General features: G+C 43.4%; 2 protein-coding genes across 4 annotated transcripts in view; one reads left to right on the top strand and one right to left on the bottom strand.

The window, feature by feature from the left end:
- The first annotated feature begins 704 nt into the window (after window positions 1-704).
- Window positions 705-9,711, top strand: hdac3 (histone deacetylase 3). The gene is made up of 15 exons (XM_083980949.1): window positions 705-888; window positions 1,605-1,687; window positions 1,819-1,961; window positions 2,473-2,554; window positions 3,330-3,386; window positions 3,499-3,554; window positions 3,652-3,785; window positions 4,697-4,777; window positions 4,925-4,998; window positions 5,190-5,254; window positions 5,606-5,695; window positions 5,810-5,868; window positions 7,086-7,165; window positions 7,322-7,479; window positions 8,377-9,711. The coding sequence occupies exons 1-15, from the start codon at window positions 831-833 to the stop codon at window positions 8,444-8,446; spliced, it is 1,290 nt and encodes a 429-aa protein (XP_083837075.1). The 5' UTR covers window positions 705-830; the 3' UTR covers window positions 8,447-9,711.
- Window positions 9,712-9,805: 94 nt separating this feature from the next.
- The window catches only part of myot (myotilin), a 33,138-nt gene continuing 27,599 nt past the window's right edge, over window positions 9,806-15,344 (bottom strand). For all 3 annotated transcript variants that reach the window (XM_083980945.1, XM_083980946.1, XM_083980947.1), the window contains 5 exons: window positions 15,203-15,341; window positions 14,848-15,055; window positions 14,568-14,733; window positions 14,069-14,202; window positions 9,806-12,171 (listed from right to left, as the gene is read on the bottom strand). In XM_083980945.1, coding sequence (XP_083837071.1) covers window positions 12,026-12,171; window positions 14,069-14,202; window positions 14,568-14,733; window positions 14,848-15,055; window positions 15,203-15,341 — 793 coding nt within the window. In that variant the 3' untranslated portion in view covers window positions 9,806-12,025. The remainder of the gene's footprint in view (window positions 12,172-14,068; window positions 14,203-14,567; window positions 14,734-14,847; window positions 15,056-15,202; window positions 15,342-15,344) is intronic.

The raw sequence follows: 15,344 nt of genomic DNA, 5'->3' as shown, positions 1-15,344 counted from the left end.
ATATAATTTTGCATACCTGTATGTTCTGATAATTTTACTGGGTATTTTCATGTTGTAATCTTACACTGTCATTAGCCTATAACCAGATGATGCACAGTATGCCTATGATATCACCATACCCCCAGAGGTGTGCATCGGTACCGGCCTCACATTCCATCCGATTCCAATTATCTGCTTTTGATCTGATTTTATTTTTGATCAATTTGATTCTGCAATGCGATTCTCAAAATGTTTAACCCCCCGGGGCTGAAAGTTTTTTTTTTGGACCAAAATTCAAATTTTTCCAAACTTGAATAGGCTATCATCTGGGGGGCTGAGGGCTCCGTAGAGTCCAACGCAGAAGGTTTGGTTGAAATCAGGCCAGTGGTTTTGGAGAAAATGACCAAAAACCACACGGGCAATTTTTTTTTAGATGTGAATTTAAAATGTGAAGAATGTGATATACATTTGTTCAATTTTGAATAATTTAGGGTATTTTATTTATTTATTTATTTAGGGACAATTAATGTTTTTCAGAAATTAGGGGGGGCATGTCCCCCACGTCCCACCTGGGATCTGCACCATGGATGTATCTGCACCCATGATTCTTGCATGCTTTTGCATTCCGAGCCTTTTGGCATAGATCCAGGTTGCTCCTCCTCCTCCTCCTCCTCCTCCTCCCCTCCCTTTTTTTCTCCTCCTCCCCTCTCCGTCAGTGCTGTCGAGGCCTGATGACGTTGTCGGCTTGGTGTTTACCATGGCGGCTACCTGCTAATTGAAAGCAAAATGCGGGTTCTTTAGCTGCACAACAGTCACAGTTTTACTTGGGAAAAGCTAGAGGATATTGTAACATGATGACCAACAGAACATCTTATTTCTATGACCCAGACGTGGGAAATTTTCATTACGGTGAGTTTGGTCGCCGCAGTGAACAGGCCTAACTTACAATGGGAGTAGTGCTAATGTTTAGCCGGCTACATGCTAACAACCCCATGACTGTGTTTTGTTTTTTAACTTATTTTCTTTTAGCATTTCATGCACTCGCAGATGTATAAATACACTCGTTGCGCTGTTTTTCAACGTAGCCCAGTTTAATATGCATAACTTCATTTTTAAGCAAATTATAAAGTACTCTCTTCGCTCGGCTAGCTAACGTCAGTTTACCCGGCCGGTGTCTGACGTTTATTACGATGTGTGAACTCAACTGTGTTTGTTGTCTGCCCTGTTTGGACTGAGGGCAGCATGTTATTGATTATGCGCGGATTTCACTACAGTTAGATGCCGGAGAGCATCAGAGAGGAGGAAGCTGTAATCACAACGCTTGCAGCTTCACTTTGAACAGAAGAAGACGCTTCATTAGTAAAACTGCACTAACTATATTAACTAGTTACCGAGTTACAGTGTGTGAATCATGCAATCACGTCATCTTGCCAGTCACCAAACCACTATAAATAACATGTTCTTTCAGTGTGGTTATGAAACTGAGGGGACTTGCACAGTGTTGCGTCGTGCAGCTGAAGTCCCCAACACCTCTTTGTAAACACTGGTGCATTCATAATGTATAGATATATTATGAATGCACCAGTGGAGTCACTGTGCACTAATGTGGAAACTGTCTCTGGCAGGTGCTGGTCACCCCATGAAGCCCCACCGTTTGTCTCTGACACACAGTCTGGTGTTGCATTATGGACTCTACAAGAAAATGATGGTGAGTGGCTCAGAGAGGGGGTGCGACAGATTCAGACCCTGCTGATGCTTTTAACTCCAGTTGATAGTCTTATGATTAAAAATGAATTTCATCAACACCTTTTTTGCACTTTTTTTTTCTCTTCTCATCAGGTATTCAAGCCATACAAGGCATCTCAGCACGACATGTGTCGTTTCCACTCGGAAGATTACATAGACTTCCTGCAGAAGGTCAGCCCCAACAACATGCAGGGCTTCACAAAGAGCCTCAACACATTTAATGTGGGAGATGACTGGTGAGTGTTTGTTGTGTTTGCCAAACATTTTGACATAGTGATATGCCTGCATGATATGAGCAAAATGTGCCATGACACTGTCCAATATGACGATATGACTTCTGATAAATAAGCTAATTTTGTGTGCATATTAACCATACAGTTCCTGAGTCTTTCTGCTAATAGGTACCCTGAAACACTGATCATAATAATAGAATCACATATTCTGAGCATACTTTTATGGAACAAATTGCACATGAATAATCACCACAATGTTAATTTAACCCTCCCATGCCTCCTCTCCTCACCTATCACATTTCAGGCAACCTTTTGTGATGTGTTTATCAAGTATGTTGATATTGCGATAATGATGAAAAAACAATCAGTCAGCCCTACATAGTCATCCAGCTTATATTAGGGTATTTTGATTTTGTATTGTAGACAGACTTTTACAATGCTGGTTTCCTGTCACACACACAACTGACTAAACCATCACACCAACCAAACAAAAATATTTCTCTCCTTGTTTCAGTCCTGTGTTCCCAGGTCTGTTTGAGTTCTGCTCAAGATACACAGGAGCCTCTTTACAGGGAGCCACACAGCTCAACCACAAGGTAACACGTGCGACACAACACATCTGATGTTCTGCCACAGTGAAAAAATAAGGATCATTCTGTGCCATTAAAGGGACATTGTGTAACTTCTCCTGTTATCTACTCACGGAAATCGATTATTATTATTATAGGAATGGAGCGTTACACTGATGCTGCATTCACCTGCAGTCGGGCAGATGGCCGTCGGTAACAAACCAGATGTAATTTTAGTCACAGAAGTCCAGAGAAAGCTGGTAAAACGTGGGTCAGGTGAACAATACGACATCGCCATGACAACATATTGTCACGTGTATTGTTTTGCCTCGTGCTGACGGACCACTTGTTTACATAGAGGCTTGTTTATGCCGTTACCAGTGGCTGTCGTCCGTCTGCCCAATTTCACGTGAATGCAGCATGAAAAACACGATTGAGTTGCCTGCGATATACAACCGCAACGCTACTGTAGATGGGAGTCATTCCTACACAATGTCCCTTTAAACTGGTTTAAGCACTGCAGGTGCTTATTTAGTGGAGTTTTGTTATTATCTCAGTTGCAGGCATCTCCACTTCCTTAAGTGAATGCACTGCAGTGCAGCTGGTGGTTAAAGGTCAACATCTGTGGAGCAGATGATACAATAAATCACTGGTCACTTCATCCCCAGACATTGTGAACACTTCTTTGTTGCACTGGAACAGAAGCAACTTGGCTGCAGCCAGCCTGCTCAGCAGTAGAGTCATACTAAAGGATGTTGTAACCTTTTAATTGATAATGATGATTCTGTTTTGTTTTTCCCAGATCTGCGACATTGCTATCAACTGGGCCGGAGGTTTGCATCATGCCAAAAAATTTGAGGTCAGAACAAAGTCTTGTCAAGTAGTGTCAGTCGTCACATCTTTACCATCTCCTTCTGTTTTTCTGCGAGTTTGTCTTTGCTTGGTAAAAGATGAGTTTGTGGTGTTCACAGGCGTCTGGGTTTTGCTACGTCAACGACATCGTCATCAGTATACTGGAGCTGCTCAAGTAAGAACACGACACTAGTCTCTGCAGTCATGGCTCCTCTGCCTCTGTTTTCTCTTCAACCTGTTAACTTCTTTGTGTTGTTGTGTCTGTGTTCCAGATACCACCCCAGGGTTCTGTACATTGACATTGACATTCACCACGGTGACGGCGTCCAGGAGGCCTTTTACCTGACGGACCGCGTCATGACCGTGTCCTTCCATAAATATGGGAACTACTTTTTTCCAGGAACAGGTACAAACATTTAACAGTGTTGTTTTGCACCTTGAGCTGGATTTTCTTTCCATAATGCTGGGGGAAGTCATGGAGAAATTGACTGAATTGAGATTAATTTAACAATCTTACTGGGGTTTCATAAAGCATCCAATATTGAGTTCTTAAACGCCATAGATTTAAAGGTTTCCTTAAGCATCAATTTGTTTTGGAAGGTTTCATTACCGATGACCAGAATCACACAGAAAGATGCAAAACGTTTATTGAAGCTGAGGGGTGGTGAGAAAAACTAAGCCATTAAAACCATCCACTCTGTTTATTGTTTATTGTTCACTGGATCCCCAGAGAGACGTTCTAATATTGCCTAGAAGGACTTTGATCCCCATTAGTTGTCACCATGGTGACGACTATTCTTCCTGGGGTCCCTAAAAAGCAAGACAAATAACAGTTCGAATAGAAATCACAAAAAATACAAAATACGAAATAAAATAAAAAACAAGCAATTAGATTATTCCCATAAAAAAACTCAGATCATGAAATAAAAATACTAATATGAGTATATGTATACATCCATAACGTGTGCATACACACACCCACTCACACACATCAAATTCCTACAGGCACATATATAGTATGCATAATATTCACATGCATCATGCATACACAGCACAAGTATATACAAGGCAAGGCAATTTTATTTGTATAGACTGTTTTTACAAACAGTTTGTCTCAAAGGGTTTAACATGGCATCATAACAACATCCTCTGCCCTTAGACCCTCACATCGACAACATACGTACATACATACATAGTAGAAGCACCTACACATGCATACGCAGTGGGAACCAGTGATGTCTTCAGGTAGTCATGGACATAGGGGAGTTGTGGTTGTCTGTGAAATGTGTGTGTTAACAGAGGTTGTGTTTTCTGTAGGTGACATGTATGAGGTGGGAGCAGAGAGCGGCCGGTACTACTGCCTCAACGTCCCCCTCAGAGACGGCATAGACGACCAGAGTGAGTTCACTTCCTGCAAAAATTAGATCATTGAAATGTAATAATACAACTGATAGACCTCTGTTATTATTATGTTGACTGACTGGAGGTCTGTCAGCTGGTCAGAGTATGAACTATGACCAACATTGCTGTGTTTGTGTGTTTCAGGCTACAGGCAGCTCTTCCAGCCGGTTATCAAACAGGTGGTGGATTTCTACCAGCCGACCTGCATCGTTCTACAGGTCAGTCTGTGGCTCTGAATCGGACTCACTCTTGATCTGTTTGACTTTACATTTGTCACTTCAGCTGATGGATCATTCAGTCTGTGTGTGAGAGAACACGACACACTCTTCAGGTTCAGATGCAGTCATTTGTAAAGTAAAGCTGCTGTCATTGTAAGAGAGCATCAAACCCTTTTCTGTTGTCCCTACAGTGTGGAGCTGATTCTCTGGGCTGCGACAGACTGGGCTGCTTCAACCTCAGTATACGAGGACATGGGTGAGGACATGTTACTTCAACTCATTGTTCTCTATAAACACTTCGAACCTACTCTCCGTTTTGATTAGTTAGAATCTAGAACTATTCAAATCCGGTTGCTTTTCCACTGTTATGCTAACCCTCCTCCTGGCCATGTGCAACAAAGCCGGCGAGAAAACAATCAACAGAGCAGTACATATCATGAACGACGTTACGACGTGTATGTTTGTGTAGTTTTATCTGTCATAAACAAGAGATTACAGGTTACGGGGCGAGTTTGTGTCACGGTGCTGCAGAGACTGCAAAGCTGTTCAGTCAACACAGTCAAACCAAAGGATATTTAACCCATTTGTGTGTTAATGTGTTGCACAGGGAGTGTGTGGAGTTCGTAAAGAGCTTTAAGATTCCTCTGTTGGTCCTGGGAGGAGGAGGATACACAGTGAGGAACGTGGCTCGCTGCTGGTACGTCACACACACATACACACATACTCAGAGTGAAACGTTAAAGGTCCAGTCATGATGCGGATCTTGCTTTACTTTGTAGCTGAAAATAATTTCTGTGCCGTTGTGTTGAAGGACCTTTGAGACGTCTCTGTTAGTGGATGAATCCATCAGCGATGAGCTGCCGTACAGCGGTGAGTCCTACTCAACTGAACTAAATATAAAAAGTTCCCGTGCTACACCTCAGTGTCTTTGTTGATGTTTGTCCACTGTTGTATCTGACAAAACCAAAATAGCAAAATGGCTCCAAGATCAGAGTCCTGTTGTTTATATATTTTGTTGTTGTTTTTTTTTTCGTTTTCAAGCACAATGGGCTCTATGCACAGCTCCACTACTTCCTGAACTTGAAGTAAAGGAGCTTGTTTATGTTCAGGAAGTAGTGGAGCTGTGCATAAAGCCTATTGCATACCGGTACTTAGATGTTCCCACAATATTATGTAATACAACTCTTAAAGCAGAAGTAAGCGATCCAGTGGTTTTGGCTAATGCTGCGTTCCAGGCAGGCTTTTGAAACCGTAAGTTACGGCTTCAAGTCACGACTTACGACTTTGTAGCGTTCCAGGCAACCCACAACTCGCGTTTCTCCGACCTGTTGCCTGTGAAAGTCACTATAACGGCCACTCGTAACTTCCGACCCGTGAACTCGCACCAGATCGAACTGGTACGACTTCACAGGTCGGAAAAACACGAGTTACGGGTTGCCCTGAACGCACGATAACTTCTTGTCAGCCGATGGAGTTAGCAGCCCCTGCCCTCGTCATGGATCTATTGGTCCTCGTCCCTACGTCACCACATTCACGCGCATCCCTTGGCTGCACACACACAGCCCTTCATGCCGTTCTCTCTCCTCATTGGATAAAAATTGTAGGATACAAGAAAAGTTTTCTCCTCGGCTCAGAGCAGAGCAGAGTGACTGAGAGACCCGTGTTTCGGTCCAAACACTAAGTGATTGCTGTCGGAAGATATAACTATTTAAGACTTATATTAACACAAAAATATCGCTTACTTCTGCTTTAAATAAAATAAATTAATAAATTACACAAAATTAATACATTAAAAGATTAATAAGAAAAAGAAACACACATTACAAGATCACAGCAATACAACTTAGTCCTGTTGTTTTAATGTACAATTAGAGATGGAGATTCATACTGAGCATTTTCAAACTTTAGCTCCATCTGCTGGTAGTTATGTAAATGTAAACATAGTTGTGTGTGTGTGAGTGTATATGTGGTGATTTGGCTTCTTTAGACCTGAGGACGTAGTTTTTGAAATGATGAATGAGAGTTAAATCTTCTATGTCTTCCCTCCTGGTTTCTCTCTATCCTCCTCCTGTTTCTGCTCCCTCCAGAGTATTTTGAGTACTTTGCTCCAGACTTCACGCTGCATCCAGATGTCAGCACCAGGATAGAAAACCAGAACTCCAGACAGGTGAGACGTCGCCACACAATAAAAAAGTGACTGTTTTCATAGTTTGTCAACACCTGAGAATGACTCTGTCTTACAACACAGTAAGTCTTTATTATGCTCCTATATATCAGTACCTTCCACTGTGGAGTCTTTAGGGACGTGTGTCTGTCGTTACAGTATTTGGAACAGATCCGTCAGACGGTGTTTGAGAACTTGAAGATGTTGAACCACGCGCCCAGCGTCCAGATCCACGACGTCCCCTCCGACATGCTGAGCTACGAACGCAACGACGAGCCTGACCCCGATGAGAGGGGGGCGGAGGAAAACTACACCAGGTCAGTTCACCTGCACCAGGCTAAGATGAGTTAAAGGGATACACCAACATTTTTTTTTTCGTGTTTTGCCTCACTCCCGAGTCCATGACCAGCAGATAGACACCATCCTTTCGACTGTGCGTGCAGTAATGAGGGAGATACGGGCAGAGCTGGCACACCGCTAATTAGCTTAGCTCAAACTCTGGAAGTGTATAGGTAGTGTTAGCCTGCCTCCTACCCGAGCCGAAATCAGCAGTCAGAAGCTGATTTCATTTTAGCTCTAAACTCTGTAAATATATCACTTTATCAACATTTCAAACATTCTTAGGCGAGAAAGTAGCCGTTTAGATCAGCAGTGTGTTGTTAATTTGTCTAAATACCAGCTGTTTACAATTTTGTGTGACCAACGCACTTCCGGTTACTTTCACAAAATAAACCCCCCTTTGCCCTTTACATACAGAAAACCATGACGATAGAATTTGCGCTTTTACTTTGAAATAGGAAGCTAACCTACCCTCGATGTAGCTAGCTTGAACCAAAATAAACCGTTTTTGCTTGAACCCTCCGTTTTGAGCAATCTCGTCCCGTTACCGGCATTTGACCGCTCAAGATGCCTTACCGGAGAGTCTCAGCTCTGAGATGAAGATCGGCCCGCCGGTTTCCGTTTAGAGTTGCTGAGGAGTTTCTCTGATGACTTTAGGTGGAGGCAGGCTAACACTACCGATACACTTCCAGCTTTTGAGCTAAGCTAATTAGTATCTCCCTTGTTACTGCACGCACAGTCGAAAGGATGGTGTCTATCTGCTTGTCATGGTCTTGGGAGTGAGGCAAGACACGAAAAAAAAAATGTTGGCGTATCCCTTTAAATGCATCAAAACACTCACACATTCCTGTAACTACCACTGTCCCCCTCTTCAGGCCGGAGGCAGCCAACGAGTTCTACGACGGAGAACACGACAACGACAAAGAGAGCGATGTGGAAATTTGACCTACGGGAACGAGGGAAATGGAGCTTTTTCCTCGCAGCCTTCTGTTTGCATCAGCAGCCGTCTCCTGACATCACATCAACACTGAAGATCACAGGAAAACACTTTCAGGAAGGACAGAAAAGACCTGCAAGCTCTCCGTTTACTCTCTACACTTTTTTTTTTTTGTTAACCCGCCTTTTCACACAGACATCATGGTTGCTCCTCTACCAAACCTCGGCAGTGCGGATGGGATGTTGGCTCCTGAGTCAGATTTCATGTATTTTCATATTTCTGGATACTGAACCAGCAGTATATCAGATGTTACAGGATCAGATACTGTTCTCAAGTTTAACTTTCTTTTTCTTGTATGAAGTCAAATATGGAAATTTTGATAAGAGATTTTTTTTTAAATGTTTCTTTCCCGCCTGTAATCTTGTCCCTGTTGTCATAGCAGCGAACTGTATCTAGCTTTTGAAAGAAGAAAACTTTTATTGCATCATACTGAACGTGTTCAGTTAACTGAATTTAAAGTCTCCCTCGTCCCAAGGGAAAAGTTGTGATCATCCCAAATGATACGCTGTGTACACTCACCTTGGATTTAAGAGCAGTGGAACAACAGTCGTGAGGAGTTCCTGATTTATTCCATCTTGCGAAACACAGGCTGAAGTGAGAAGATGTCCAAGTGTGTGTGTGTGGATACATGAGTCAACACAGATGATTCAGAGTAATTTTTTGTCAGTTTTAGACGTACAAATGATATACGTTGTCATTTCACTTCCACACTTATTTTACCGTTGTGAATCCGACAGAACACCGCAGTGTTTTTTCCCCCCAGCAGCGTTGTCCATGTGCCTTTACAGCTCTGACACTGTTGTAGGAGTGGGGCACTTTCATGTAGATCTCATCTTCGTTTGACTCACATTTGGACCTCAACAAGCGAACATCTGTAACGGAAGGGGCGCAGACCTGGATCTGATCCAAACAGAAACTACTCTTTGTCTTTTCATTCCTTTTCTCTTATTACTGTACATGCGTGTAAATGTATGAACTGTGATTGTGTTCATGATGTAGAAGAAGACGACCGGTGACAAGGCCGTTGGTTGGGAGGTGAAACTTTTCGTACGGCGGCAGGTTGTCCATTCTGTCCCGAGTGCAGGTCCTTCACTGTGCAGCTTCGTTCCAGATGAACATTAGAGGCAATAGATCCATTCGAAGCCACAGTAGAAACATTTTGTACCATCTACCACCTGTGGTCCTCTTTTAGCCAAAAACAGGTTTTATGTGATTTTTTGATATTGTTGTCAGCAACTTTGTTTTTAATAAAAAAAAGAACAATTTGAACTATTCTTGTTTATTTATCATCATATTTTCATCAGCATGTTCTGAACACAGCCACCAGAGGGCGACATCTGCTAGTCCATAAAGAGAAAACGCACAACAGGAGGCAAAACCAAGGTCACAAAGACTTTATTCCTCATTCATCCAGTGATATCCAGAACTTCTTACACAACAAACAGTACTTGAGGAGAATACACACAACTACCTGCAGTTTCAACTCTCAACAGAAAGGGCCTAACCTCCCAAAACTATCCTGGTGCTTCAAGCAAATCCAATGTTTAACCCTGTTTGAGCCAAACGCCGTGACAAACTGCAGGAACACTGTACCTAAAAGCATTAAACCTGAGTAAAAGTTGTTGTTTGTTGTTGCTGTATGGATGCAGCCTGACTGTGAACACGTGATGTAACGGGGGGCTGCATGCCAACCAGAAAAAAGCAGTGATCACCTCCTGTGCCCTGGACGGCAGTTTTGATGCCCATCTTCATAATACAAACTCACTGACACCGAGTTGTGGCTACACAGGGTTAAATACCAGATTTTCAGTTTGCATGCAGATCCAGACAAAATACAAGGTTTTTGTGTAATTACTTCCTGGCTGGTAATAAAAGCGAGCAGCTCCAAGGTAAGCAGGCAAATCAAGCCACTTTTTGAAAGACATTTTTTTTTTTTTTTTTTACACAAGGCTCTGGTCAGAAATAGAGAGTTTGGCAAATGTGGACACAGGCTGACATACTACCTCACTAACTGAACATAACTGATACAAACTTGCATTGAAGAGAAAACTACAACTTCTCCTGCATTAAGTGTAAAACGTCTTATCTGCACTGCAGCTGTGATAAAATGTAAACGTTTCTTATTTTGATTTGAGTGCAGATGTGGTTTTGTGTTCAGTCGTGGAGGCTGGTGATCAGAACAGCAGCCTGTTGCTCTTTTGTCCAACTCACTGATACTTTTACACCTCTGGCTGCGGCCTTCGGCAGGCCAAGAGAGGGGCGACTTGAAATCCCAGCACTGATAACTAATAACTTCAGTTCAAATAAATAGCTTAATTCACATACACTGTATATTAGAAAGGTTAAAAACCACAGCACAGAATCTGAGCAGTGACCGACATCTTTGCAGGAGGGAAGAGGCAAGAGTTTAAAGTTAAAATGTTCAAGTTAATGGAGCTTTTCAGTCGCACGCCGTTAGAGGCAGCAGCGGCTGGATCTGAGAGACAAACACTTCAACTCTGAAGCTCAAACATAAAAAACGTACATTTCAACTCCAAACTATAGGAAAGAAGAGGGGATGCTGGATGAGACGGGGGCAGTTGCCATGATTAAAGTGCAGTGATAGATGTTGGCTGTGTGTTGGATTGTGGGTACTGTAGTTATATCTAGGTTGTTGCCTATTTTCCAACCAAGCCCACGAAGAAAGCTTGACAGTGTTTCAACATGATGAACAATGATTGGATGAACTGTGCTCATTGGATCACCATGATGATCCAATACAAGAAGTACTGACTGTGTGTGTGTTCTGTGTTAAAGGCCACAGAGATTCAGTGTAGTACTGTGGTTAGCCGCTGGGATTAAAGGGACTCCGCCACATCTCACCCAGGTCTATTAATACATCCATGACCTAGAGCGATTGGCTGGGAGCAGACAGGACAGGCAGATGAAGAGACAGAGACAGAGACAGGGCTTACAGCCATGTATCAAACATGAGCCTTAACAACAAAGAGACCGACAGAGAGAGAGAGAGAGGGGGGGGGGGGGGGGGGGTGGGCACCGTGGTAACAAACAGCAGCAGATGGACAACATGTGTAGAGATTACTGTAACTCATAAGGCACTTCACCACCACTAAACCTCAGAAACGTTTCTCTCCAACTAGCTACCAAGTGTCCCTGAGGGTTTGGGTGGTTCAACCCAATGCTTAAAAGGCCAAATCACAATGTCACTAAAACTATGAGAGATGCTTGCATGGCAATATACATAATATAGCATGTTACAGATGTTAACAGATGTGCGCGAGTCTTGAAAATGTGCCTAAGCTTATCTGGTTTGCGCATTAACTGTAGTGTCTGATGCTTGTTTAACTGTATGTATTCAACCTGATCTGAATGGGCCTCAGTAGTTACTCTGAGAGGTGTACACATGTGCTGCGGTGTTAAGGTGATGCTCTGAACCAGAGCGCGTGAAGAGCTGTTCCTGCTGACCCAGACCCTGGCCCAGTGGTTTGAAGGTGACGGTTAAAGGAGGATTTTGGCGGCGAGGCGCTCTACAGCTCTTCGCTCTCATACAGCGGGGCGGTGTGCTGGGCGGGGCTTTCCACGGTCAGAGAGGGCACATGGCTCAGAGTCGACAGCAGCTTCAGCGTCTTGGAGCCAGGGGGCGCCGTCTTCATGGGGAGCGGGGCTGTGCGAGCTGGGAGGAGGAGGAGGGGCACAACAATGTACAAGGTTTGTGTCATGCTTCTTTTTTTGATAATAAAACACCATTAATTGGATTGGATGACTCTAATAAAGATACACATTATTGTTTTACACCCACTCACCTGACATTTGATGAGGGATTATTCATTTAAAACACAACTTTTGATGTTTTGAATATGGGCTGTTAAGTAATCTAAGAAGGATAACACAACATCATATAACCTTATAGATATATAATACAGAACATCTCTGATATAACATACACGTGACTTTCTACCATTCACATGTAATTGTAATTCTAATACCGACGCTGCAGCGCTTTGTTATCTCTTCCAGCATGGTGGGGCAAACTGGTTTTCAGTCCAGTTTCTGCAGACCTGCACATTCCTTGTTTATTTATATAAATATTATAAGTGAGACTCGTGGTGCCATCAGCGACAGATTTTTAGTGGTGGCTGGATTCATGCTAAACATTCTTCTCATGCCAGGTGTCTGAAAATAACTCATCTGTCCTGCGGCGCTCAGGACAGCACAGCATGGCCCCGAGCCAGATATGTAGGCAACACACGATAGCAGGAACAAAGGCTGCACGGTTCTCCATGTTTCACCTTCTTTCTTTAAACAAACATAAACTATGAATTAGTTTCATTCATCACAGGAGTGACAGAATTCATCTAAGCGCAGTGTGACTGTCAGCGTCGTGTTTATCTGTGTCTGCTCGTCTGTTGGTTCGCTCTAACAAACAGCAACAGTCAATATGTGCAGTCAAATAATAATAAACTTTATAAAATAGACAATAACTTGTAATATAGTTAAATACAATAAAATAAAAAGGTTAACTTAATGGCTCTGGGATTTATTTGCAAATTTTATTCTTTAAATTAAAAAGTGTCACAGCATTTTTATTAATTTGGTGCTTTTATTTTGATGGAAAGGCCTGTCTCTCTCGCCCTGGTTCCGGTTGCTTACCAAAACAGTCACTAAACGGCCCCAGACTACATAATATGGAGCTACGTTTGTGTTGAGAAGTTACTGGGAAATTAACCAGATCCAATGGCAGATATTTAAAATTGTATATCATATAAGCTGAGTGTTTTTAGTACCATTAGAAAATTCCCCAATTGCATTACAATAAAAAATACACACATATGGCCTTGTACCAGCCAGAATAACTTATTGACCCTGTTTGCGTTAGCTTGTATTTCTGACTACACATACACACACAATAATGAAACTTTACTTTGTTCATCTATTTTGAATGAGCTGGTTTCAGTCTCCATTGATGCTTGGAGGAGGTTCACTACTTTTACTTCTGAGCTAAATAAATGAAGACTTGAACCCTCTTCCTTGTGAGGACCTGTTCACCCATAGTATTGTATTGTGTCTGGGTCCTGGTTCACATGACGGCGCCTCAACTCACTTTCACAGGTGTGCTACAGTAATCAGCTGAGCGCTCCGTCTCATGTGCAACGGTCGGAGGGTCGATCCTCTCAGTCAGCGGCCGCTCCGCACAGCAGATGGTGTTATGTGATCGAGCAGAAACCTGATATCTGTGTTGTATTTTCCTCCGGCGAGCGCCCCCTCACATGGCCTCCACACTGATCGCTCTGACCTGGTGATTACTCAGTATTCTCTAGGTAAGCTGAACAGGTCCATGACGCCCGGCGCCGTCATCCAGTTTCCGCTTCGAGCGCCGCACGCGAGCATTTGTTTGGCGTGTTCCGAGCTGGATTCGGCGTGACGATGAGTGAGCAGCGTGCACCGTCTGCTGTTTGAGTTTACAGCCTGGCGCTGCTATGGTAACTATCAGGCTCAACTCATGAGCAAGATAGCTGAGACGGGCTTTTAGAGCTCATTTGCAAAGACAGATGAACAGACTGTGGACTTACTGCCTATATCCAGCCTGGCGTTGCATGTGGACATGCCAGCTTCGTTGATGGCGGAGAGAGTGTACCAGCCAGCGTCGGACTTCATCACCCTCTCTATCAACAAGCACTGCCGGCCTGAACCGTCCTGGTACAGACTGGAAAACAAACAGACATTTTATGACCAGGTTCACGCATTGGCCGCTGTCCTGATAGAAAACAACATTTCATTTTAATGCTGAACTCCCCATAAGTTTAGTAGTCACACGGTGCTGCTACTTTACAGAGTCAGTCTTGTTGAACATTTTAAATATGGCTATGAATAAAGCCTATCGTTATTATCACGTCCAACCCCTGAAAACCTATATGTGAGGAGAAGGGGAATGATAGTCTGAGAAAATGTAGGAATTTGTAGGAATCTCCTTTAAAATATTCAAACAATTATTACATTGTTCATATTGTCAGATGAGAATGACTTGGATATGTGTATTTAAGGGGTTTTGGTTTCATGAGGCTGACCCACCTCATTCTGTTGGGGTCAATGCGCAGCATGTCTTTGTCTTTCTTCCAGAAAAGCTGTGGAGGCGGGGAGGCGTCCACTTTACACTCTAACCGAACAGTGTCGCCCTCTAGAGCTCTGGAGTTCATCATCTTCTGGGTAAAGGTGGGAGGACGGAGCGCCTCCTGGGCTGCAGGAGAGAGGGAGGTGGACTGAATTTAATACACTTTCATAACAACAAAAAATCTACATGAAAACATAGTTTTCCGGCAGAAAAACAAGATTCAAGTGGTTCTGTTTTTACCTAAGACATCTAGCCTCATGGAAAATCTGCTCTCCCCGGCTCGGTTCCTCGCAACGCACTCGTACACACCAGCGTGGTGCACCGTGACAATCTCTATGATGAACGAGTGCATCCCTTTCTCACACACCAGCATCTTATGGTAGTCATCTGGACGAATGGCTTTGCCGTCCAGGTACCAGCAGACGTCTGGTGTGGGGAGACCACCAACCTGAGGGGAGGGGAGAGGGTTTTATTCCTCCGTTATTTACCTTTGCACAGTTGGCAGATTTACTGCACAGACCTTGTAGCAAAACAGACTTGATTGTATTAATGAACTTGAGGAGCATGGTGGTGTGTGTGTAAGTGACTGATTCACCTTGAAGTCAATCCTACAGAAGCGTCCCTCCTCCACAGTCAGGTCTTGGGGGATCTGCAGGAAGCGAGGAGCGTAACATTTCTCCTGGATAGCTGATCCCTCGTTGCTCCTCTCATCTGTCTTTGAGTGGTGCCGCCCCCTG

Source organism: Trachurus trachurus (genome assembly GCF_905171665.1).
Source record: "Trachurus trachurus genome assembly, chromosome: 10".
NCBI classification, from domain to species: Eukaryota; Metazoa; Chordata; class Actinopteri; order Carangiformes; family Carangidae; genus Trachurus; species Trachurus trachurus.
This window is presented reverse-complemented; position numbering and strand designations above follow the sequence as displayed.

Excerpts from the sequence above, each read along its gene's own strand:
- hdac3 (XM_083980949.1), top strand. The coding sequence starts at position 831 with ATGATGACCAACAGAACATCTTATTTCTATGACCCAGACGTGGGAAAT. Across the intron at positions 1,688-1,818 it reads GACTCTACAAGAAAATGATG|GTATTCAAGCCATACAAGGC; the intron begins GTGAGTGGCTCA and ends TCTTCTCATCAG. Across the intron at positions 3,786-4,696 it reads CTACTTTTTTCCAGGAACAG|GTGACATGTATGAGGTGGGA; the intron begins GTACAAACATTT and ends TGTTTTCTGTAG.